The sequence below is a fragment of the Cloeon dipterum genome, chromosome 2 (assembly GCF_949628265.1).
Source record: "Cloeon dipterum chromosome 2, ieCloDipt1.1, whole genome shotgun sequence".
Lineage (NCBI taxonomy): Eukaryota > Metazoa > Arthropoda > Insecta > Ephemeroptera > Baetidae > Cloeon > Cloeon dipterum.
In genome coordinates this window covers 22,917,694-22,943,645 of record NC_088787.1, presented here as the reverse complement: position 1 = coordinate 22,943,645, position 25,952 = coordinate 22,917,694, and the positions used below count along the sequence as shown (strand labels likewise).

The window sequence follows — 25,952 nt, the reverse complement described above, 5'->3', positions numbered from 1 at the left end:
ACCAGTGACAAATTGTGACAACAAATGAAATCAATATTTACATTCGAACTTATTTGTTGCTTTGAGAACGGCACGTGACAACGTCGAATCAATTTTTTGTTTCGCGCGTTTATGCAGATCCTGCTTGTCATTTTTTGCCTTTGTTCATGTAAATTAATTATTGATTTAATTGTACGAAATGTTATGAGTCATGAACAATAAACAACAAATAAATAAAATAAATAGAACATTTATTGAGAATTGCATATTGGCACAAGACGTTGTATTCATCGTGCTGCGCCTACTTGCCTCACAAAAGGACGCGCGAGCGAGCGTTTTCGCAGGAAACTCAAAGTAGGCGTGAAAGCGGCGGCTCATTGCTGTCACAGGCAGTGCGCGCGGTGCTCATTTTATTAACCCCTGCAGCTAAGATGAATATGCAACCTGCTGAGCATGTATGACAAACTGGTTGCCAGCGCCGCGCGCGCTTTGTAATAAACAAAATCGACTTGTTGTGAAGGCGCGCTACTGCTGCTGCCACTGTGCGTAAAGGAAAAGCAGCTTTGAATGCCATCTCAAAGGAAATTCGTTCTGGGAAACCCTTTTCTGCAGCGCGAAACGAGCGATTGATAGAAAATTCATCAATACGCGAGGTTTTTGCTTGGCGAACACGGGTGGTCCAAAATTTGTTTTTTCCCTCTGACAGATTTCCAATTTGTCATCTGCAAATCGAATGAGGACGTCTGGGCACACGTTTGTAATTTTTCCCAGGCAAAGGATGTCATGTGATATCCACATATGAAGTCCACAATATTTGTGTGTGAGATTAAAATTCTTGCTCTCTGCGCAAGAAGGCGAAACTGTCATTTTGATTAAACTAGATAATATGCCGGCAATCTCGTTGAGTTTTGATAAGTAGAACAACATCCCTGTTGGAATATCAAACATAAAAACGGCATGAGACAGTGAGACCACTTGTTTTTTTTGAATTTCATTTTATATTAAATGATGATGACAGGGGAGAGACCTTTTATTCACAGTGACTGAATCAACTGAATATGAACTATTGATGCGATTCAATTTGTACATTGAATCAGTCTTTTGCTTTGAATAATAATGTTTCATCATGTTCCTCTCCTTCGCTTTCGTTTGCAAAAACTTTAGTGCGCTTTTAAATCTTTTGAAGAAAAATAAATAAATGGTTAGGATTGCCAAAGGCAACTTATTTTGCATTTTACAATATATGCTTTAGAAATCCTAAGTGTTGTACAGTGACGTTAGAGTTCTTCGATAATAATCCCATTAACCTTGTCAGGATTCAACGTGGAACAAATAGTCATTCCATAAGTAATCGGCACACTTGAGCTGCGCTTAATTAATGACAGGAATGAATCCGCAATAACTTTTCCACTTCATTACCCTGGCCCAGCACTCGCATTTTTAACCGTCTTATAAATGCTAATTCGGAGAAATGGGAAGCACGACTAGTACTACAACACAGTGCTGGCGGTATAAATAAGAGCTGTCTTCATTGTCTCGAGACTACTTTTACTCCTTCAACTGCCTCCGTCTTTTCTGCCTTCTCCTTTTATGCGAGCACAGTGTGGTCGTGGAAATTAATTTCAAGCTGCCATTCTCCTCTGCTCTCACAGAGCTCTCTCTCTCTCTCTCTCTCTCTCTCTCTCTCTCTCTCTCTCTCTCTCTCTTTCTCTTTCTCCACCTCTGCCGTACCTATCCGCCTGCCTACTTACCGAGATGACACAAGAATCATCACAGTCGTTTTATCTTCTGTCAGCTCGAGCGTCGCGCCCACCACGTTTTTGCTCTCGGAATTATGTTGCCAGGCGACAGCTACCGGTGGATTTCAATCTTTCCCTGCCCTGCTTTTCTCATTTAATTTAAAAAAGAAGTCCGCTCCCTACCTGTGCGACTTCTCTTTTAAAGTGGCTCTTCTGATTGGGAAATTAAACGGCAGTATGGTCGCAGCTCCGCTCTTCGACGCCGCGCATTTCCGATGAGTTTTTTCCCTTCGTTTTCGCCTGACGAGAGTTTGTCTGAAAAATTGTTCCGCCAGATAATGTCGTCTTCTAAAAGTTCGCTATTAGTTTGCGTGCCGATGTCTCCTGGACGTTGAGAGATTGCGAAGAATTCAAGTCTCCGCGCGCAGATAAAAGAGACCCTGCCTGCCTGGAACTTTAAAAGACGAAACTTTTCTATGAATGGAGAGACTAGTTTGAATGTTGAGCAGCACTTTTCTACGCGTTACACTGTACGAGCTATATACTTTGTCAACAGTCTCTCTTGACGCATGAACATTATAGTCAACACGTCACGTATCCAATTAAAATATAATGAAAATAATATTCAATAGAACACTAAACTATTTGTATCTAAACCGATACTATTTTACATAATTTAATTTTTTTAATATTTGAACCATCGCAATCGACATTAATTACCTTTTTTAATGGTTTATTAAACGCAAAATATGCGTGCAACACTCTACATCTAAAGGTTAATCAATTTTTACACATTTTCGCTGCTTCTCTCAAAGTAAGTTTTCTTGCTGTACACTTTTGGATATGATATTTTTCACAAGTCTCGCCACAGAACTTACATCTACAATCATAATTAGGCTCATAGTGAAACGTTGCATTATTACAGAAAATATAGTGATATCCATGACAAGCAAATCTTGCAAAAATATGTCTATCAGGAAAATCAGGGCCACGCCAGTTGTCATTAATCATAGTTTCAGTCTCAAAAAACTCAGAACAAATTAACAGTCTATTTGTTTTCTTTTCTTCACAGAACTTTATATACACATCAGTCTCTGGTAGATTAAATCTAACCTTTAAGTCAGTTACATATAAATTGGAGTCTTTCGCAATCAATTCATAAACATAACGAGATCTATTATACTTAGAAATTCCAAGCACTTTTATAAAATAGCGAGTTTTCACTCTTTCTAGATTTACAAAATCCATATTAGTTAGATGTGGCCAGATAATTTCAATTCCATATGAGGCTGTTGGTGAGATTTTAAGGTTTAGGGATTACCTTTTTTAAAAAATCCGATTAATTTCGCTGAGATCCCGATTCACGAGTTTCAAATGCAATGGCAACTGAAAGGGCATAGAGCTAAAATAAAACGATAAAAATGTAAAATCTACATTTTGGCATTCTACAATTCTACATTGCTTAAATGAACGGAGTCGACGGTCGATGTGGAATTATTTTAAATTTAAAACCAATTAACTAGTCAGCCCGATCAGACGCCAATGTTATTCATTTAGTATTGTATTAAAAATTTTAAAAATAAAACGTTAGATTTAAAATAACTTAAAAACTAATTATAAGTGAAAAATTAGTAAAATTTGAACAAGGATCATTTGAATAAACCCCTAGTCACAGGCGTCAAAGTAGGGACATAGTTTTCTAGAAAGTAATAAAAATTCAGTGCGAGAACAGTAATTTTTCCATACATATTCATTGATGCCTTAATGTCATTTTCGCGCAATCACAACTAATCGAATTGGTGAGGCGCTGATTGACTTGTTATTAGCGCCGTGTCTGTCTTTCTCTTTGATCACAAAGACAATTAGTCGCGGTGGAGCCACCAGCATCGGCCAAATAACAAGTTCTTTTGGGCGGACGGGAACGAGCGACGCGGACGGCAACATTGATTTTTATTTCAATTAACCCGCCGCCGTCCAACGACGCTTACCTTTCTTTTTCTTGCCGTCGACTAGGCGAGCGAACTGAATTATGGACGACGGCCGCTCGCTCCGTGCTTCGAGTGCCCAATGACTCTTCGCGGACGCGTACTTGTGTTCTGCACCGCCGCTGACATTGGAAATAGCTATATAGCCGGGCCATCATTAGTAACTGGCGGGTTTGAGCAGCAAAAAGTCAAGACTACTCTTGAAGAAAGACGCATTCTCTCGCGAATCGGAGTTTTGCTGCTGATTGTCACACGATGTGAAAAAATTGACTGAAAAATAATTTCACTTCGCAGATTTCGGTATAGAGATTAGAATTTAATTGCATTAAAGATAGCTAAATTTAAATTATAAGTTTAAACATTTGTATATATAGCAGATACACTAAAAACAAATCTTCTAGCTGTCGGTCCTTCACATTAAAGCACACCAGTTTCACACCTATAAACTACAGACTGAACAAGACAGGAAAGAAAGTGTCGATACGGAAGAGCTGATCTCTGACATCATTGATACCAGCAAAGCAAAGATAACGCTCAGTTCAAAAGGAGTGTTTCTCTAATCTTTCGAACCACGTGACACAAAGAACAGATAATATGTTGTTATCAATGTAAAAAAGCAGCAAAGTGTTATCGCAGGTATGTTTTCAAGCTTATTACTGTTGGGCTTCTCAGTCTAGTGAAGCTTAGTGCATGGTTGTGTCGATTACTTAACGTCTTTGCAAAAATTTCTTGGGTGTCGACAAGAGCCATACGTTCTTTTAGCTGCAGAGAACATAGGCATGAGGGAACGTTCGGACATATTGTATGCAACAAAAATGAGCTGCACCACGTCAACAGCATTTGATGTAAATTTTACTAGAGATAATTTTTCCTTTACAACACATACTCTTAATTAAACTGTCATTTTTATTTCCTTAAGTCTGGAACTCTTTTAAAGTAAATGGAATTAGGATTCGTTTTAAAGCGCACACTTGCTTCCTGTTAATTCCAGATAGCTTAATTAAATGCAGGAGCTAGATGTTATATTGGAATAATGTCGAGTGGCGACGGCTCAGGCTGGGAAAGCTACAGAATGCAGGCGTGGCAGCAGGTGCGGTACCGCGACAACCACCCTGAGGCAACGGCCTCCACCTCAAATGCAGCATCAATAGATGCTGGAGCTCACAGGGACGCGGCCGCCCACCTGGCCACCCTGCTGCCTAGCAAGCAAGCGCAGCACACCATTGGAGAAGTTGCCTTGAACTGGTTATTATCAAGTTGCGAATGAAATTTTAATTTTTTACCTGGGCTTTTATGGAATCAATTTTACAGGTGAAAATATTCCTAATGAGGAACGCGCGTGGGAGGAAATCATGCGGATTAAAGAAATGCCGGTGAATATGGCACAGAAGAAGGAACTAAAAGCACAGTTCAAGGTTATTGATTAAGCTGTTTTGAAACCAGGTTTCACTGATTAATTTTCATTTATAGAATGCAAACCATGGTTTCGAGGAGGTCAAATGGCAGAGGAAAAAATTTTGGCAGCGCTGCAAGGCTAATTTTAAAGATTTTTTCGGAAAACTGGAGCTTTGGCAGGGAAGTCTGAAAACCATCGAGGGCAACTTTGGCGTCGGCGTTGTCTCCTTGTTCCTCTTCATCAAGTGGCTCATGTTCCTCAACATTTTCATCTTCACCCTGACTTTCTTGCTGATTGTGTTGCCGTCAGCGATTTTGGAGCCAGGACCGAGCGGGCAATGCGACCTCGCTGGAAACGACTCGCAATCAATCGCGTGCTGTGTCGAGCAATATCAAAACTACACGTCGACTAGCAGCGACTTCTTTTTCTTCGACCTGGTGCAGGGAACGGGCTGGATGGAGAAGACGATGCTCTTCTACGGCCACTACACGAGTGAAATTTACACCTTGAACAATGGTCTATTCTACGACCTGCCATTCGCGTACCTGATCTCGACGCTGCTCTACTTTCTCGTCAGCCTGATTGCCATCGTGAAGTCAGCGGCGCGAGGATTTCGCGAGCGAATCATCACGGGTGAGAGCCAATTCTACTGCAACTTGATTTTCGCCGGCTGGGACTTTTGCTTCGACAAACCGAAGCGCATGATATACGTGCAAAAAGCAATCTTCAACGAAATCAAGGGCTGTCTCGAAGCAGAGCGGCTGCAAACGGAGAGGAAGATCCCGACCAGGAAGGAAAAATTTCGGCTGCTGCTTTCTCGAGTCGTGGTCAACACGGGCATCATTTCCATCCTGCTTGCATCCATGGTCGCCATCTACTACGTGTTCACCCTGTCGAGGCAGCTATTGCGCACCTACGAAAACTCCGAGAGCCGCATGCTCCTGCTGTTTTTTGAGTTCATGCCGTACCTGCTGATCGTCAGCCTGAACCTGCTGCTGCCGCTGCTGTTCACCTTCCTGGTCGACTTCGAGCACTACAGCCCCATCGTGGTTGTGCGTATAACCCTGCTGCGCACTGTCTTCTTGCGGTTGTCCACGCTGGGCGTGCTCGGCGCCTCCATCTACCCAATTGTTTCGTGCTACAGACATGACGGCTGCGTCTGCAGGGACGAGGCGCCCCTGTGCTGGGAGACGTACGTCGGACAGCAGTTCTACAAACTGGCCATGACCAACGCGCTGTCCGGCATAGCGGTCACCTTTTTCATCAACTTCCCCAGGGCAATGATAGCCAGATACTTTGAGGGCAACCGCTTCATCAGTTTCGTCTGCGAGCAGCAGTTCGAGCTGCCAGGCCACGCACTCGACGTCGTTTACAGCCAAACGCTCTGTTGGATCGGCAGCTTCTACTCGCCGTTACTGCCTGCGTTCGCGGTCGTCCACTGCTTTCTCACTTTCTACGTGAAGAAGTTTGCCTGTCTCGTTAATAGCAGACCACCGTCGCAAGTATGTAATTTCATTTTGAATCACATCTCTAAGCTTTTTTGCTTGGTCTGACCATCGTAAAACAGACGCACACAGAGTTGCCAGAAATTATTAGATATGTCTTCTCTCAAATTTAAATGATCTTGTATATTGATAGATTGGTTTTATTTGGGTTCAATTTACAATAATGATCGACACAGGATATAGAATGAGGGCTAATCAATGCATAAAAGAAAAGAAATCTGCAAATTGTTATAGTTTAATCGTAACACAAAAAAATAGTTTTTTCAAGTTAATATATAAAAATCCACGGTAAAAATTTATTTTGATGAACTTAAGGAGAAGACTACGAAAAAAAATTATTTAAATTATATTTCCGGTTATTTACAATTAATATTCGTGGTATTTAATTGTAAATTGCCAAACAGAAAGTTACTTAAATGAAAAAGGGCAACAATTAAACCGTTAAAAAATGCTTTACCTTGGTGCATATCGAGCTGTTTTATTTTTCTGCATCACAAATACATAAATATTCTGCCCTATTTTTCTGTGGCAGTTGGCTTAATTGGCATCTACCAACGACTCTATTAATTTTTTTATTAACACGGTACCTTAAAATTTCAGATTTACAGGACATCTCGCTCTAACTACATGTTCATATCCGTGCTGCTGATTTCGTTCGTGGCCGCTGCAATAGCTGTGGGTTACTCATTGACAGAAGTGAAGCCGTCCCGCTCGTGCGGCCCTTTCAAGGGCGACGACCCCGTGTGGGTCACACTGTGGCTGTCGTTCAACAAGCTGCCAAGCTGGATTCAGGGCTTTGCGTCCTTTCTCAGCACGGCCGGCTTCACGCTGCCCATGATCGTGCTCCTCCTGCTGGCCCTCTACTACTTCAACTCGGTGACCGCCGCCAGGAGGCAAATGGCGCTGGTCCTGCGCCGGCAGCTCTTGCTTGAGGGCCAGGACAAGCAGTTTTTGCTTGACCAGCTCAACGTCATAATCGAGGAACAGAAACACCGTCAAAATACGAGCTCATGGAACGCCCGCTACCCGCAGAATTTGTCTTTTTGCTCCCGCCGCCGCACAATGAAGATTTAAGGAACGATGTAAAATATTAAACGAGATGATCATTTTTTTCTATCAAGTATACCAATACGACTCATGTGAAAATAAGTTGACGAAATTTGTAACTGAAGGAGCTGAAAACCCTGAAAAGAGAGAATGTAATATATAACTTTTTATTTTAGTTTCATAATTATATTTAATTAACGTGGAAAAGTAGTTATTACTGTAATTAGCCTGTTGGGATATTTTACAACTTTTATACATCAACACAAAAATAATCTTAGAATGGTACATTTCAAAATAAAGCGATATTGTACTTTTTAGAATTAAATGTTGTTTATTATTTAAAATTTAAAATTGTATCACTGAGAAGATGAGTTAAATTAATTGCTTTTATACATTTTTCGGACTAAACAGAAGGTTTCAAATTCACATACATGTCATCGACTTTAACATTATTGATTTGATGATTAGAATGAAGGAGTGTTTAGAACTTAAATAGAAATCTAGGAGCATTCTGGAAAATTAAGAATTAATTTAGTTAAAGCTCTGAATATGCCATGCCCCATTTCGACTATTCTGATGTAGTGTTTTCACGTATAAAAGTTTGTACCATTACTGCCCGGAAAATTTGCAAAATGAAGCAATGCATGATGTCTATTTAGTAGGCATTTCGAAGTAGGCATGTGAATATTGGCTTCATATGTCAACGTATTAGTGCTCAAACAGTGCTTTTAAGTCATCTTGACAGCTGTGGAACAATTTTTTCCGTTATGTGCACTAATAAAAATGGCAGATGATGATTTTTAACCAAAATTAACATTAATATGTTTTTCATTCTCTTTCCAATTGATAATATTATCTATTTAATTTCAGGATGTGGGGATGTGTATAGGGCATAGTTGATGTGCTTATCCGCAAGACAATCATTTTGATCGTAGAATCTGACCGTTTCAAATAACCAACATATATATGATAAGAAATAGTAACCTTTGCAAGATATTTATTTTATTAATGTCACTACTGTATCCAAAATTAAATTATTTGCACAACCATAGAGCATCTAAGTTAAAATTTCTACCTTCTATGAAAACAAATTAGGAAAGGGGCGCAAACAAAGAGGCCAGCGCCCTCGATAGTGGCAGAGGAAAGGAGGCATTGCCGGTGTGCGCTCTCTGCGAATTTCTTCCGCATTCGCCCGCGGCTTAGGATGGCACGAGCCGGGGGCGAGGGGGGCGAAACGGACTGGCGTATAATCCCACCGCTGTGCAAATTAACCGCGGAATTGTTTTATTATTATACTAATGCCTTAAAAGGTTAGAAATGAGTTGCTGCATCGCGCGTGAATAAATAAACAAGCAAACCCTTTTCTCATTCATCATTTGACCACATTTTCATACGCAGACCGCATGAAATATTCACGCGGCACGGCGCAACGCCCGGCTCCATGGCGTTAATAATGAAATTTAAGGCGAAACCCCCACGCACACACCGACCGGCATGCTGATGATGCAGCCGCCCTCGTGTCGCGGCCAAATTACCAGATGAACGGCCGGCTTGATGAGGTCGAAATTTTAAATGGCTCCGCTGTAAAAACTGCCGGTAAAAACTTTTTGCTCGCTCTCCCAACGCGAGTTGTGAAATCTCCAGCTGCTATTTTCAAACTGATATACTACTGCTATTTTTAATTGAGTGTAGGTAGAGAAAAATAACATTTTTTTAATTTTAAATGTAGAAACCACATTATTATGTATTTTTATATGATATTTTAGTGAGAATAAACAAATATATATTATTATTACTTTTTATCATCAATTAAGTTTTATTTATTTTAATTTACAAGTTTAGAATCTTTGAGATGAATGTTTTCGTCAAAACAATATAAACTGTTGCGGACACATTTGACTTGAAGGGAAATTTTTTAAATAATTTACAACTATTAGTTAAGTTATTTTTTTAGTTGGAAATAATTTTTTTTTAAAAATTGAATGTTTTTGTTTGAATGGAAGGATTTTATTTCATCTATCATGTAATATGTTATTGGTTGGGTGTTAATAGAAAAAGATGGCAGTGAAAATTATTTTCATCTATACGTTCCAGTTTATGAAACAGTTGTTTTTACGATCTCTTCCATACCCTATCAATTTCATTTTGTAAGAGGCAGAACTCTTGGTTCTTCGAAAAAAATTGGTTTGAATCAGAAAAAACCCTCTTCATTTTGCCGCAGATTTGATTTGGTTTTGAAAATAAGGTATTGCTCTTATAATCACTGCTGATGTGGTCTAAGAAGGTCGAGAAAGCTGCTGCCCAGCATGAGATTGTAATTTTTCACTCTTGCCCCCTATTAAACAACTATCTCCTGTATTTAGTTACCATTCAATCCTTTGAATTTAAAATACTCGGTCAACTTCAAAGAAATCATTACTTTCGGGTCTGATCAAAATTTTTGTTCCCCTCAGCGTGTCCAGCGAGGTCCTTGATAACATTTTCAAGAACAGGCCTCTCAACGAATTTCGCGTCAACCTATGTGCACGTGAGGGGGCGAAATGCTCTCTCTCTCTCTCTCTCTCTCTCTCTCTCTCTCTCTCTCTCTTTCCGGCACAAACAGAACGAAACCAACAAACTCACTCGCTGCTTGCTTTCATCTTTCGCCTTTTTCGGGGGCGCGCGGGCCTTTATGCGGCCGCTAAAGGAGCAAATGAAATAAGCTTCGGCAGAAAAACTTTTGCCCACGCACTCACTCGCCCCGAGTGCAGACACACAGAAGCAACGCCCGACGCGTCACTCAGCCTCATGTGCGTTGTATTTTCGCACCGACTGATTTGCCGCGCGCGCGTAAAGCAGAAAAGCAGCAGCGCAATTTCTGTGGACGTCTGACGCCGCGTGGCGTGGCACAAAAGCGGCAGCAGCCAGCAGGCGAATAAAATTTATCAAATGGAAATTTCGGTGGCACGCTCTCGTCGCCCTCGCAATATTGTATATTAGAACGCGAGCGAGCTGGGGTAACAGATGTCATATTTAGCCGCACGCAAAAAGCCATCCTTTCGCCGCAGCATCCGCCCCACGCGCACTAACAGTTGTCCTCTTTAACCGCCATTCTTACGGCAAAAAACCCCCTTCCCAGTACCAACTGACGCCAAATGTTTGCACCGCATGGAAATCATAACGAAAACGCTTTTAAAACTCCTTAAATGCCATTAAAATCTACTTTGTGATAATTGACAGCTTGAGTATGTTTGAAGAGCCTTCAAAACGCATAACAATAATTGTCCGTATTTTTTGTTTTGAAGATTTTTAATAAGAAAAAAATCAACAAACGAATCATGCTGATGTGTACACCTTTTGAAAATATTTGCCAATTTTCTAAGGATTAGATTAATTCCCTTAGATTATTTCTCTGCGAGAAATGAAACAATACCTCTCTATCGAACCGACGAGAAAGTTATAGGGAAAGCTATAAATTTATTTGAGATAAAAATTGAAATTTAAAAAGGCAGGTTCAAGAAAAATTATTTTTTTAAATTTGATATAGCTTGAAGTCTTAACTAAAACAACTTTTTTGATAACATGGGGGCCAGTTCCTGCGTTAACTTGTAAGCCTGATAAATAACATAATCAATTTATGCTTGTGAAGTGTATGGCAATTAAAAATCTCTCATTTTTTTCAATGCGAACAAATGAAATCTTTCATAAATCCATAAGATATCCATCTAGAAATAGGTATTAAAGCATATTTCACCCATTTCTAACTTCTCAATAAGGAAATATCCTCTTTAACTCAGTATGTCGCATGTGTTTCAGGTTGCGTGGATGCACTTTGAGCAGTCAGCCATCCTCACGGTGCACAACCACGTCATCACGCGCAACCCGCGCATCTCGGTGTCGCACGACAAGCACCGAACGTGGTTTCTGCACATCAACAACGTTCAGGAGGAAGACAAGGGCAGGTACATGTGTCAGATAAACACCGTGCAGGCCAAGACGCAGTTTGGATACCTCCACGTGGTCGGTGAGTGCAAACCAACAAACGCATACATGTCGACGGAATTTAATTTCCATCATGAAAGCACAACCACGAAACACCGCACACACGACTGACTTCCAGTCTTTTGGGGTGAAAAGAGAAATTTGCACACTGAATACTCACTTCTCGTGCGTTAATTAGAAACGAGTAAATTCTTGATGATGAGGGAAGGAGAGTCGTCTCGCGAATGTTAGCTTGAAGTAAATACCTGTTCAAATACATATAATAAAAGTCTACGGTTTTCTTTTGTCATTTAGAATGTTTTGGTTTAGGTATCGCGTACCTGATTTGTTTTTATCAATTTAAAAATTATTCAAAATTCTTCTCGCTGCTTGGCGTACGTGCTAGAGACAATATTAGCTTGAAAAATTGCCAATTTAAAATGTTTTCGCAATTAAAAAAGTAACCCATAGTTTAATACTATAACTTATAAAAAACAAAACCGTGATCCGTGAGTGGAGAAAACTCTTTCTAATTTTGGTTGATCAGAGAAAGGATGTTAAGGAATTTAAGGTCAACTCTAAAAACCGGCATACTCGATAAAAATCTTGAACAATTAAAATTGAATGTCTGATTTTTACTGGAATTATTCTTGGTATAAGCTTCAATCAGCACAATACATTTTTAATATGACCACCGAATTTATATTGTTTTACATCTAGCCATCTAACCAAATTGATTTATTTTAAATATATATGAAAAATTCATTTTATTTTTTAAATCAATTGATTCAAGCATTTGCAATGGGTTAAAAAATTTTGAATCATATAGTATGGGTATCTTAGAAAATTATATTGTTAACTATAGATGATTCCTGCTTCCATGGTGGATAAAAAACATTCCCAGAGCGAGAAACAGAGCGGAACTTTTTTAACCTTTTTTACCTTACCGAAATTCTTCGACAATTAATGAACTCGGCCGCTCTCTTTCTCTCTCTAATGCTGCGAGTCTCACCGGGGGAGACGCAAGCAGCAGCCTCCCCCAGCGGTAAAAAGTTGGCCTCTTAAATGAAATCTGCGCTGGCGAAGTGTGGAGAGCGAGAGAGCATTAAAAATTTATCCTGCGGCGTGGATGCAGTTTTAATGGCACACGTTCCACAGGCCGGGGAACCGCGTGGCATTAATTTTTCCATATTTAATACTCGCGGCCAGTAAGAGGCACGCACGCACACGCACACGCGCCGCCGCAGATCTGAAAAATGTAAATTCACCAGCAATAACAAGGGAATCGCGGTAAAAAATGCAGAGGGAGATCGTTTCGTAATAATATAAATGTCTCTTAAAATAAAAAGAAGAGCTAGAGGAGCACAACGTTGGAGAAAGGGCAATGTTTTGGTTTTATTACCACCGTGTGTGTAGAGATGTTGGGGAAAGACGGGCGATTCCTTCTGCTTTTCTTCTCCACTCGAGGCGCGGCAGCTGTTCTTTGTGATAAAATCTCCAGCTGTATTCAAAATAAATTTTTATTCCTTTGTGATGCTGCTGTAAAAGGTCATGTAATGCATGACAATGAGAAAGAGACCCGTCGCCGCCGCCCTTGCTGACGACACACACACACACACACACACACGGATGTGATGATATTAGAAAAGCTGAGCAGAGTGATGGGATGCAACTCGACTCTTTGATAGGTTTTCTGGCCAAAAGGTTGCCTGCAGAATTATAAACTCAATGTAAGAGGGTGTGAATTTCAGTATTTTGATCGTTTTTTAAGACGGTTACATATAGTTAGCTAGTTTATGTTTTCAAGCGCCAAGCGATCGACATAAAAAATAAAAGAGGATGACGAATCAGCAGAGTAATATTAAAGTTTTAGAATTTTTTCTATTGTAATGTAACAAAATCAGGGTTAACCAATTTGAAATGCGCTACAAACCGGCCGGAAAAATCTATCAATATTGTGTTTGGTATTTTTTCCGGTTATAACCCCTATTTGGCCATATTGTGTGCCAAACAGGACTCAGATTATAATAAATTTAATTATATATTCAAAACGCCCATTATTTTGTAAAATTTACATTTTTGTCCTGATTCCTGATTAATACAATGACCATGATTTACTATAGAAATGCTATTGTTTATGAAACAGGCGCCAAATTGAGAAAATAAAACTCCGCGAATATAGACAGTTTTTAGCAATACTATGGGGTTTTCCAGAAAAATGTGTTTCTTTACAAATCCCACTAAAATTGTTGTAATAACGTATGTCATAAGTTGAATCGAATTGAATTAAAATCTGGAATTTTTTAAATTATTTTCCAAGGGCTTCCCAAACATAAGATATAAATGAATGGTTGGCCAAGAGTAAAATGATCGTAGACAAAATAATATTACACATTTCTTTATTGCATATCACGCTGTTTCGGCCCCGCACCCCCGCAAGCCTCGTTAGGTCGTCAGAATTACACATCACCTTCAAAACCACATGGTTTCATTTTTCCTTTTATCGTTTCGTTACCTAATTCAAAAAGAAATATAGTGATTTCTCTGTCAAATTGAAATCAGCTAAAACGTTTTAAGTTTTGAGGATTTGAAACGTTTATTAATTTTTCAGTAAAATGTTATTGCCTTGATGCCATAAATTGCAGGCTGTCTCGTTTAAGCTTGAATCAAATTTTTAACCCCTATATTCAGTTCCTGTTTCGCTCCAAATCCGATTTAAAATAATGCGCAATCGAAAAGCAAAGCTCTGCAAGTGCGCAAACGTGAGCTGGGAGCAGAGCGTCTCCCATTTGTTGGCGCAATAAATAACCAGATTAAAAGCCAAACATTAACAATCCGTGGATGTGGGCGAATCATTATGAACAAGCCAAACAAGCAGTGTTTGCACCCTGTGTGCCAGCCAGCGAGTGTACGCAGGACGACGAGCGCTCCGTATGTGCAAATGCGAAAGTAGTATATAACATTTCGCTGCTAGTTGTGTGTGTTCTGCATAAACAGCGTAAAACAGGCCGAAATTCATGCTCTCGCACGACTCCCGTCCGCGCCGCTGCTTTTGACGAGGCGCGCGGCTAAGACGCCCTTTTACGGCGCCCACACGTAGTTTCCTCCTCGATTCATTTCCCGGTTTGCGAGCGAGTAACTTTTCTTGACGATGACGAGCACTCCGTCTTGGTAAATTTCAAGTTGACGTTGACACAAGGATGTTGGAGTGCGTTGTTTCAGTCAGGTCGATCGGTTTGCCCTGAAATTTATTGTATCCTTATGATGAGTTGTATAGTCATTATTTAACTGTGTTTTCTTAACTCCATACTACTTCATGAATCAAATTTCTGGTAACAAAGATAGTAAATTCAATTTTAATGAAAAAGAGGATTAAAAAGTTTTAGTCAAAATCGGAAGGCTTAGATAAAATCTGGCATAATCGCCTTAATTCTGAGTATTCTGACCCAAACGATTTCAATTACGCATTGCATACGGTAATTCTTGTCTAGAATTTAGTATAACGCGTTGCACTTACGGAATATATTTTCTCTTCAACGTCTTCTACAGAATACTTCTTCCTAAATTACTTTTATGCTTTTTTTACAAATGAGACGAGTTTAGAGAAGCTTCAAGCTTTCCCAGAACAGTATATCCTTGACTAAATAACTCCTGAGAGGCAATTATTGTTATTACTTTTTTAATTAAATATAATAAGCTGTGATTTTTTATCAGCATTCGTCATTGTTCATTAATTGATCTAGTCATAATTGATAAGTTTTTATTTTAAGTCTTTAAAATATTGTTGCACAATTGTTAGAGAACGTGTCAAACTAAATATTTAATTAGACTCTTGAATTTTAATTGATAATTGACTGGCAATACTGAATAAGCTTAATACACAAACAGCCATTCAATACAAAAACTAAATATATAGATGGAAGAATTTCATTCCAAAATTTTTGAATAGAAGAAAAAATCTTTTCATAACCTAAATTTGATTATTGCTAAAGGAAATAATTTTTGCGCTACCTATTTTTTGTGTTCTCTTGACCAAATCCGAGTTCGCTTGACTCGCGAGTTTCCTCAATCATTGAGGATTCCTAATTTTGCTTAGGAGCAGGAAACTGTCTCAAAGGGCCGGCAATCGAGATAAAACTCTTCAGCTCTCCGTAATTTCTTGTTCGTACCAAACAAGCGTGGCCTTTAGGCGGGCAGAACGCAAATTCGCCAGCATTGGCGTTTTTCTTTCGCTGGGAAGGAAAAAATGTTGATTCACAAATAGTGCAGTTTTCAAGAAGCCAATTAAGGCGAGCTCCCTCTTCAGCAGGCAAATTAATGACGAGACAGTGCTGCGGAGCGGATTTTTCAACTCGAAAGTTCATTCCGGCGTAAAGTGAGTGTGTATACTTTCGTCGGCTATCTTTTCACCAGCCGAGACGACGATGGGGGGGGGGGGGCGCAGGAGATCGCTGGGGGAGGCACGCGCCGGTATTTCGTTCCCTTTTGGAGTAAAGTAAAAAAAAAACTAACTCGGCCGAAGAGAAAGAAAGGGCGGGTGAAATCCGATGTGGCTGCTTTGCGGATGTTGCTCACGCCTGTCATATAAACCGCACGCAAAGCATATAAATGAAATACCATAAAAGCCGAGCCAGACGATCGTCGTGCGGATTATGAACTGCGCGCGTGGTGTGTGTGTGTCTCTCTCTACCTTATGCTCCGGTTCACCTGCCAATAAAAACGAAAGACTCGTATTTTTCTTCACTTTACAATCAGATCGATATCCAGATTGACGGAGCCTTTAAAGAGAGAATTGAGATTCAGTTTCTGCTCTTTTTACAGCTTACTGTTCATTTAAAAGTGCAAATGCTGATCATAAATACATTATAAATGTATGTATTATGTACTATATAAATTTTGCTAATTATCCAACTCACACGTCCCATCAGTCCCGCGAACTATATTTATGCGAAATTAAAGTGGATATATGAACTGACAAATCCTGAAAAATATTTTCTCCACCTATAAATAATTTTATATCGGTTTGTGTCATTGACCTTTCAAATGGTAGCAGAACACCACAACCACAATAATTAGTCCAATTAGGAAGCGCACGGCACCAATTAGATGCAAGCGCAGGAATCAAGAGCCCCTCCATTAAATCTTAATTGCTGGCACGTCGTTTAGTGACAATAAATTAGATTGCTACACCACGCCGCGAGGGAGATGAAAAGTGTCACTCACATCACGGCGAATGGCGTGAGTGGGATTCGCGTGCATTACCATACACAAACGAGGTAGCCGAGTCGTTGCCACCGCTGCCGGAGAAAGAAAGGAAGAAAGGAGGAAATAAAAAAGAAACAGAGCGCAAAAGAAGAAAATTTCCAACCGGCAGCATCAGCTTTTTACCTTGGAATGTGAATACACGGTTTGTTTGGTGGTCGGGGCAGTGAAAAATTGGCAATTAGAATTACTTGCTTCGACTTCTAGAAGCTCTAGAAGAGGTATTTCGAATTTTTCTAACAATTGATGAGCTGCAAGAAGGCATGAAAGTTATATAGCACAAACAATATTGTTGGATTCATGACTTAGAACTAGAAAAAATTAATTGACATTGCTTAAATTAAATTTATTTTGTATTTATTTTTTTTAAAATTAGTGATGCTAAAATTAGTGGCAAATACAATAAATTATTGATACTTGGAAAGTATTGAGCGACTAGCAGCTTTTTCAAAAAGATCCAATGCTCAAAGTGGGAAATTATTTAACACTTCCCCGCGGGCGTGTGGTGCTGCATCAATGTTGCCACCGGTGGCTGGCTGGCTGGCTGCTCGCTTCAATGGCAAGAGGAATCCGCCTTTCAGACCGTCGCTGAATGGAGCAAGGTGACATCATTAAAATGTACATACGCGCGGCGTGGGGCGGCCGACGCCATGTCTCTCTTTCGCAGTCGCGTGCACGTGCGTGTATTCATAGCTCGGAAGAGCGAGTATTTTTGTAGCCCAGAGGGCTTTTGCAGTCGATTCGAATGTTTGCAGCAGGTAGACGAGCACAGATTTCTCGCTGGCCTCGTCCCTTGAAACAATGCCACTTAGCTGGCAATTTGAATGAGAATGCCGCCACCTCGGCTGCAAACTTTGGTTATTTGTAACACCCAAAGCTCTTAATCGGACGACGAGAGGCCTCTTTTGTTCGTCTCGCCTATCGAGATTATTTGCAAAGTGTTTCGCCCCTCGTGCAACGCCAATTTGTCTGGGTGTGTGTGCTGAATTTAGACACACAGACGCAGCTCTATGACTCAGATTTAAACTTCTTCAGCTTTTAATGGTATTAAAATTTGGTAATGCTGACAGGAACGTTAAATAATACATTAAGTCAGCGAAAGAAGTTGATAACCACAAAAAGAAAACAAAACTCGCTGCCAATAGAAAATGACCAAAAAAACTATTTCTTTTGTAAGAAACTCAACTTCAGGCATTTTTCTTCTATATTCCTTTTGATTGGACTGGAGCCCACAGACTTAAATTAATTACACGGAAGGACTTGGCTTCATCAGAATTGAAACCCTTGTATATAATAAAGGAAAGGTGGGGATATTGTCACTCTTTTCTTTTTCTGTGCTCACTGCCTTAGACACACGAACGATACCTGCAAAATGCATTTTCTTTTTCAGTTAATTACTTCTGACAAGGCAAGAGGGGCCGAAACAGCTGTTGGAAAGCACAACTATAGTATTTTCTTGTTTTCAATTTGTCGCCAAACCTGATAAACACGTGCTAATAGGAAAAGGATTCAATTAGCAGAAAATGAATCTATACAAATGGATTGGAAATAGTATTTTACAGCGGTAGGTAGACATAATTTTTAATTCAAAATTATGCAACCTGCGCAGCACACGTGCGAAGAAAATTGCTGATGTTTCTAAAACTATAGCTGTCTTTTACAGCCTTTAGACAAAGGATATCAATCACATGAAGTAGGTGAGCGGTCGTGATAATTAGGTCCCATTATCGTCGTTAGTTGAATTAAATTTATTCATACAATATCCCAGATATTTTTAGGCCCCCTGACAAACACGGGCCGGCAAAGAATTTCCAGCACCAAGTCCACCTATGCTGAAATCTCGAATTAATAAAAATTAAATAAAATTAATATAGCTAGAGAAGACAAACATAACTAGTAGGAGATTTGAGAGAAGCTTAAAAAAATAAAGATATTTCCCATATTCTGCTACCTGAATCAGTTCTTAGAGAAAAACTTGCAGCTTAAGTAATTTAAAACAGCTCACTTGATACGAGGAAACGAACAATGAAGAGCTGAGAATTCCTTGAAACGTAATGCTCTCCTACTAGATTACACACTTATCAGTTTTAATTAGAGCCTAATTTAAACATTACACCGAATTCTGGTTGAATCAGTGTGTTGTTTAATTTTCCTGTGATGTTGTTAACTCTTTGTAAAAAGCAAATGAATAATTATACCGGTCATATTATAACCTGCTTCAGTTAAGAGCAATCTGATTTGTGGCCGTAAAAGAGTTCAATACAGCAAACGAGTTTTTTAGTTCGAAAAAGGGATTCAATTTTCCGCTCAATTATTCATTGGCATCATCGCAACGAGCCGCCAAATCCGTTTCGCGTGTGTTTCACCGCCCACAATGCAGAGACGGCAAAAACACGCCGAGCCGCGCGTTTGATAATCAAAATCGCTTTTCAGCACGCGGCGATATTGCTCTCCGGTCGGCCCCGGCGCGCACGAAAAAGCAAAAGTCAATTAAATGACACAATGAGGCATGAATAATGAATGTGCAGCAGGCAGTCGGAGTGAGTTGATTGGCCATTTACCGCGCGCGCGATCATCCGGCGCGATTTTTCACCGGCAAACAATATTAATCGCCTCGGTGGCGTTTTAACAATTCATTCGCGATGACAGATTGAATAATAAATGAAACCATAAATATCGACGGACCCGATTCTGTTTTATTGCCCGCGCGGCCGATGATGCAAGAGCTCCCGTTCACAATTGAAGCCAACGGCCGTGATTTTACTGCGCCCGTGGGAGCGAATCGATCTCGACCTGCGGCCACGCTCCCCCCGGCCGACGCATCCAGACGAATTTATACATTTTTTATGTGCAAAATCAAAACGACCGCACTCTCGTTTTCCGCCGCGTTGCCGCATCGCGTACGCAAATCCGTAAAGCTGTTAATATGCTGCTGCTTCATTATTTTTGTGGTATTGCGACGTGAAATATTCAGTGCTGCAGTTTTAATGGAATATTTTAATCTATTGCTCATTACCGAATCTTTGCTAAAATTTTGCTTTTAATTTTGTTGGGAGGGCCATGCGTTCCCTCACCAAAGGAAAAAATACAAATTAATATCGTTTGTTCATCTGTGTAATTTCCTCATTTCCTTCCTGGAATACTATTTTTTATTCTTAATTTTCATGCAAAAACTAAAAAGCAAAAACTACGCTTTATTGGCATCATAGAGTTGAAACCAATGAAAAATTATTGAAAAATGATCGTTTTTTCTTTACGTAAGTAAATTAAAGTCTTGAAAAAATTCAAGTAAGGGAAAATAGAAGGTCGCTTGACAAATAAATATAATCTGTAACTTAAGCTTTATTGAAAGGGAGTAGGTTCATCCAAAATATATGTTTTGAATATAGAATATTAACTCTAAGATAAATTAAGTTGTAATAATGATAAATGATCACTAAATTTTAAAATGCAAGTGAATTACGACAAACAAAACATTTTAAAACAAAAGTTAAATCAATCAAAATTCAAATTGAACGAAAGCATTTTAGCTGATTTGTTTAGAGTAGCATATCACTAATTTTTTGTGGTCTACAAATTACTGTATTACCTGTCATTACCTTTCATTGCAGTTCCTCCTAATATTGATGACGCGCTCAGCAGTACCGACGTGATCGTCCGTGAAGGAGCCAATGTGACTTTGACTTGCATCGCCACCGGCTCGCCGTCGCCCAGCGTCCGGTGGAAAAGAGACGACGGAAACAAAATAAATATCAACAAGTCCAACTCAGGTAAATACGAGACAAATTTATTTCAGTTTGCACAGCGTACGACTGCTCCGTGATGTCAGCAGATATAAACATCATTTTTCCTAGTCAGAAATTTTGATGTAACTTCCAAAATTTGGCCATTTTTAGTAATGTGACTTGGCATATTTCCGCAGTGGTCGAGTACGAGGGCGAAGTGTTGGAGCTGACTCGAATTAGCCGGCTGGACATGGGCGCCTACCTGTGCATCGCGTCGAACGGAGTGCCGCCCACGGTCAGCAAAAGGATCAAAGTCAGCGTCGATTGTGAGTGTTCTTGACTTCTTCTTTGACTCTCAACGACGTCAACCATCCATCACCGAAATTATATCAAACGCGAGCTCTCGCAACTCCTCAAAGTTCGGCAGGCCCAACTTGCTCTCGTCGAAGCACTTTCTGCTGCCCCAGTTTGTTTAGCTATCAAACAGCCAAATTTCATCCTGAGGAAAGGATTCGTGCAAAGAGCAGATTTTCCCTCAAAACATCTACAGCAAATTTCCTGGGTTGTGCGTTGATAAAATCGTTTAAAGGATAGCACATAATTTTTTAATAATTATTCCGACATTAAACTCCAATTTAGACTCGTCTTTGATTAATTATAAATATTATTTCTTGCGTTTGATAAAAAAAAATAATTTATGTGGAGGAAGTATGCATGACGCAGAATTTGCGAGAGAAGGTACTGCGAGAATGTGTTTTTTGTTCCAAAAATTCTGCAGCGAGAGTTTCCGCTTTGTCTTCTCAGTGGGAAGGTCGTGATGAAATTTAATAACATTATTGCAGAAGATGTTTAATTTTTGGCAGCTGCTAAAGCAGAAAGCAAGCAGAAAGATCAAAGGGATTCTTTATTACTGTATCAGGAAATTAAAAATCCCTCCTCGCTGCTGGCACGGCTTTTCTTCCGCAGCAGTTTAAGTCAGAAAGCTGCGATGGAATTCAAGGAGTGCTTTCCATTCTCGCGCACGCTCGATAAATTTTTGTACATTTCACTTTCTAGACACGCAGAGAGCGACTAGTAGCGGATGCATATCGAGTGAAGTATAACTATTTTTAATAATAGGCCCTCCTACGAGGGCCAAGAGCAGTAAAATGAAATTAAATGAGCTAGGCAATATCCGCTGATGCTCACGAGTACAGGAAGCTGATGAGTCAAAGTCAGAATTTCATCAGTGCTTGTGTTTGCACTACTTTCTTCACGGTAAAATCTATATTTGTCTACTTGTTTTCTCTATGAAACGAAAAAAATGATTTTAATCAAAACAATGAATAAAAAAATCGATTCTTACATAGTAGATTGATTTTCTGAAAATAAAAAATTAAAAGCAGCCCATGTTTCTAGATTTTTACATACCAGCTTTAAAATCAGCATTGAAACATTAATAACAAATAGGACTATGAAATTTCGACGACTGACTTTTGACTGAGCTTCCTATCATTGCGGTACTATCAAATGAGTTCAAATCGTGCAATTTTATGCCTTGTGAACCATATTTAAAAGAATCTATCACTGCCAAAATCGTTTAAAAACAGACCAAACTCTTTAAATTGGCTAAAACCAAGGATAAAGTGCATCTTTTTTTGCTTCTCGTTTCACTGCAAGTCAGGGGGCGAGAAAATCTCACCACAGCGCAGTGGTATTTCCTCACACCTGACTTGCAGTGTTGGAAATTTTCTCGCAGTTTCGTTTTTAGAAGATTTGTTCAATCAAATATTTTTTGGTTTCGACAATTTATAAGTCTATACAGTATTTTCTAATGCAAAAGTAGGGGTTTTGCACGTTTTTAGACCTGTTGAAAAATAGACAGAGAACTCTTTTCGTTTTGGGTCCAAATATTTAGACAGTTTTCATTTACATTTCCCAGCGAAGAATTTTTTTAACATTCATTCTTCATTCACCTATTTTTGAAGAGTGGTCACGTCTTGTTTGTTTTAGTGGTATAATGCAAGAAGTTCATAAAAATAAAGTTCAGATATGATTAAATTAGGTTCAATTCATTCTCAAAAGAAAAAGAAAATTGCGCTCCGTTTTATTTGTTTCCATTTCTTAATTTATTCGGAAAGAGGAAAATAACTCGATATTTAAATAACCTTTTGCCTACATTTGGTATAGTTTTTCTTAAAAATATCTTGACAATTTGTACAAAAATGTTAGATTTTTCCTTAACAACGCTAAATTTTGACTGTAAACTCCTCTAAATCGGCCCAGAAACATTACCTAAGCTGGGTGAAACCTCATTGTTAGAAAAATGGAAAATATTGGTCCAATCTTACCTTTAGTCGTAAGAAAAAATATATTTTTAAATCTAAAGAAAAATGTACAATAACAATTTTAATGCCAAAAAATTATTTTGGATGGTTTTGAAGGATTTTAGTTTTGGATTAATTAGTGCACTCAATTCAGTTATTTGCCAATTTTGAAAGGAAATTTGGCTCGTTTCAGTCCCACCGATGCTGTGGATTCCGCACCAACTGGTGGGCGCGCCGATTGGTTCGAGCGTGACGCTGGAGTGCTTCACGGAGGCGCACCCGACCTCGCTGAACTACTGGACGCGCGAGGACGGCAACATGATCCATGAGAGTGCCAAGTACCACTCAGAGAACACTGTGGGTCCGCCGGCCTACAAGACGCACATGCGGCTCACCATCCACAAGATCAGCGAGCGCGACCAGGGCACGTACAAGTGCGTGGCCAAGAATCCGCGCGGCGAAACAGATGGCAACATCCGCTTGTACAGTGAGTTTCAGTTCGGCCGGCCCTTGCTTGCTTCTCCATAAATATCTGATTGAACGCACACACAAAGTCGTGGGAGGAGGGAAAAGAAAAACGGTCAATTCTTTAGCAGCAGGGAAGAGATGCGGGAGCGAAAAGAGAGATGTCCAGGGCCCTCTAGCTTACAGGCTGCACCGCATGATAATTTATTCGTATCAATTCTTATCAAGTAGTGCAAAATGTATTTCTGAGAAAGAGTATTTGAGTCACTTTCGCTTTCGGAGCTTTTGCGGTCTTGTGACAATCTGGAACCCCCAAAATGGCAAACGTTTAATTAACATCGTAATCGGATAAACTAATTTTGGACTTCGAAATGTCAAACGAAAGCATTTAACGCTTTAGTTAATGACGATTTCCCCTGAAATCAGTTAAGACGTGATTGAATCTTATGCATCGACAACGTTGTCGTTTGATGGCATGTTCCAATTAGCTGCCAACACAATTCAATCAAGAGCTGCTCCATGACTTTAGTCAAGCGATAAATTGAAATGTGCTTCTTAGAAGAAACCCTCACAAGTTGAAATTATTTTAATACATTCGCATGCTGCACAATTTGCCTGATGAATGATTTTACACTTAGAAGAGCGTCTTTTTCTCAGTGTTAAGTATAGGTATTTAACGTTTGAGTGCAAATATTTTTTGGATATCATAATGCACTCCAAACAGAGAAAGTCCGGCGTCATTTGAATTCGAATTTTGTTACCTAGCTTGCAATTTAGATTTAATTTTAACAATGAGCCGCTTTTATCTCTGTTGGCTTCAACAAGTGGTCGATTTTTGTACCTATCCAAACGATATCGTGCGGGAATGAAAACACAGCAAACCAGATCATTTGTCTCAAATAACTATTATTTGCAACATCTTTTATTAAAGTTTTAAATTTAAGACGCGTTGTTGCAATTTTTCAACTCAGTCTGTTTTCAAGAAATATTAACATATTATCAAAGAATTTGTCTGAATTCCTCATCAAAAGAGGAACTAAAATTAATGACTTTTCTGACGCAATCAAATTCAGAAAGCTCTTTTATGCACTTGATGTAGCAAAGCTTATTATTTATGGGGTTTAAATGTACTTTCATCTAGAGTAGTTTTTATACCCATTTTTTCAGCAATCAACCTGCATTTTTGGAATTTTCTAAAAATTTGATGCGTTGCTCCAATTGTTTTCAAAATGAGAGTCCTGATAGCTGAGCGAGTTGGCGAGCCAAATGAATTGCGACGGCCCGCACCGCAGGGGGTCTCGGCCGCGAGCAGGTTAGGCGCCGATCTGGGCACGAGAAGACAGTTTGCTGGCGCCACCTTTCCCCCTGTTTTTGCCCCCGCCGGCCGGAGTCGCGCAGGCAGCGGAATGATTGTTTTTATCCCGGGGACGACGCCGCCGGCTAGCAGATTTTATTGGGACTTTTAACTTAATTAAAATTTTTCTCTCGCAGCCACATTGTTGTTTTGGAGCAAAAATCAACGCTGGAAATTAATAAATTGGTGCCGACGGTGGCGGCGGCAGCGGCGGCGGACTGTTTACCCTTTGATTTATGCGCACCGCCAAGGAAAAAGAGTTGCAAAGGTGCGGTGTCGTCGTGTCTCTTGCTCCCCCTCCGCAATCCGTGGGGAAGATTTGTTCGCGGCGCTCTGGAGCCGAGCCAAATCCACCGCGATCGGAGTCGCCGGGATTTTTATGTCCGAATGATGTTACAAGTGGTAAACTTTATGAATAATTCGCTGCGCTCGCCGGAGCTGCTGGAATGGGTTTGTTTTCGTGCCCATTTCGCGCACTGCCACCGAAATAGCCAATAAGTTTCTGTTTGATTAGATCGAGCAGCTTACTTTCCTTCCCTCTCACAATCAGTTTTTTGCTTCTCCTTTCGCAGAGAAACCTGCCTGGTTTGCCTACGCACTCGGCTCCACCGACCTCCCGTTTGCAAACTTTTCCATTTTGCTCGCAATTGTCTTTTTCTTTCATTCTTTCTTTGCTCTATTTTTGTTTCTGATGAGCTTGCTGCCTCTGCACTTTGCTTTGCATTTTTCGCTTCGGTGCATTCCCTCTTCGGACCCTGCCCGAAATCCTCTTACCGGCTTCAAACTTGGCCTGCCCTCTCCGTAACTCTCTTCTCAATAAAAATAATTGTTGACTCCCGCGTCGGCTCTGTTAAAGCTGACTGAGACTGCCCTTTCTGCAAATTAAAAGCCACTTTTCCGCTGTTTTTTCAGCATCTTCACCACCTTCTACAATCCCACCAACAACAACCACTCAAGTAGTTACTAAAAGGCTACCAGGTAGGTTGATCTGTAGTGATAGAGAGCATCGAAATTCTGGTCCTGGAACTGTATAAAGTCGGGATAAAGTTATAATTTAAAAGGGCAAAATGAAAAGGAAAATATTTTTAAAATCCATACAAATCGGTTAAACGTTAGTATTTTTGATGTTATATTGTTAGATTTTGAAAATTGTTGGTTTACGGTTCAAATATAATTACTAAATGCTTCAAACTGAAAGGAGATTAGCAATATCACACTCTTTCCTGGTC

General features: G+C 39.8%; 2 protein-coding genes across 4 annotated transcripts in view; both read left to right on the top strand.

Moving 5' to 3' along the window:
* Nucleotides 1-25,952, top strand: part of LOC135936094 (neurotrimin-like) — a 107,643-nt gene that overhangs the window by 75,465 nt on the left and 6,226 nt on the right. For 2 of the 3 annotated variants that reach the window (XM_065478776.1, XM_065478779.1), the window contains exons 3-7: nt 11,447-11,654; nt 20,485-20,643; nt 20,796-20,924; nt 23,098-23,391; nt 25,636-25,701. In XM_065478776.1, the coding sequence (XP_065334848.1) occupies nt 11,447-11,654; nt 20,485-20,643; nt 20,796-20,924; nt 23,098-23,391; nt 25,636-25,701 (856 nt within the window). The remainder of the gene's footprint in view (nt 1-11,446; nt 11,655-20,484; nt 20,644-20,795; nt 20,925-23,097; nt 23,392-25,635; nt 25,702-25,952) is intronic. The other variant, XM_065478778.1, reaches the window with a different exon arrangement.
* On the top strand, nt 4,408-8,439 carry LOC135936666 (transmembrane channel-like protein 7). Its single transcript, XM_065479549.1, has 5 exons — nt 4,408-4,548; nt 4,695-4,959; nt 5,015-5,118; nt 5,174-6,601; nt 7,205-8,439. Exons 2-5 carry the CDS (start codon nt 4,737-4,739, stop codon nt 7,676-7,678), a joined length of 2,229 nt encoding a protein of 742 aa, XP_065335621.1. The 5' UTR covers nt 4,408-4,548; nt 4,695-4,736; the 3' UTR covers nt 7,679-8,439.

What these genes read in the sequence shown, in the direction of transcription:
- LOC135936666 (XM_065479549.1), top strand. Translation starts at nt 4,737, where the DNA reads ATGTCGAGTGGCGACGGCTCAGGCTGGGAAAGCTACAGAATGCAGGCG. An exon ending in CTTGAACTGGTTATTATCAA is followed by an intron (nt 4,960 to 5,014) that starts GTTGCGAATGAA and finishes TCAATTTTACAG; the next exon opens with GTGAAAATATTCCTAATGAG. An exon ending in ATAGCAGACCACCGTCGCAA is followed by an intron (nt 6,602 to 7,204) that starts GTATGTAATTTC and finishes TTAAAATTTCAG; the next exon opens with ATTTACAGGACATCTCGCTC.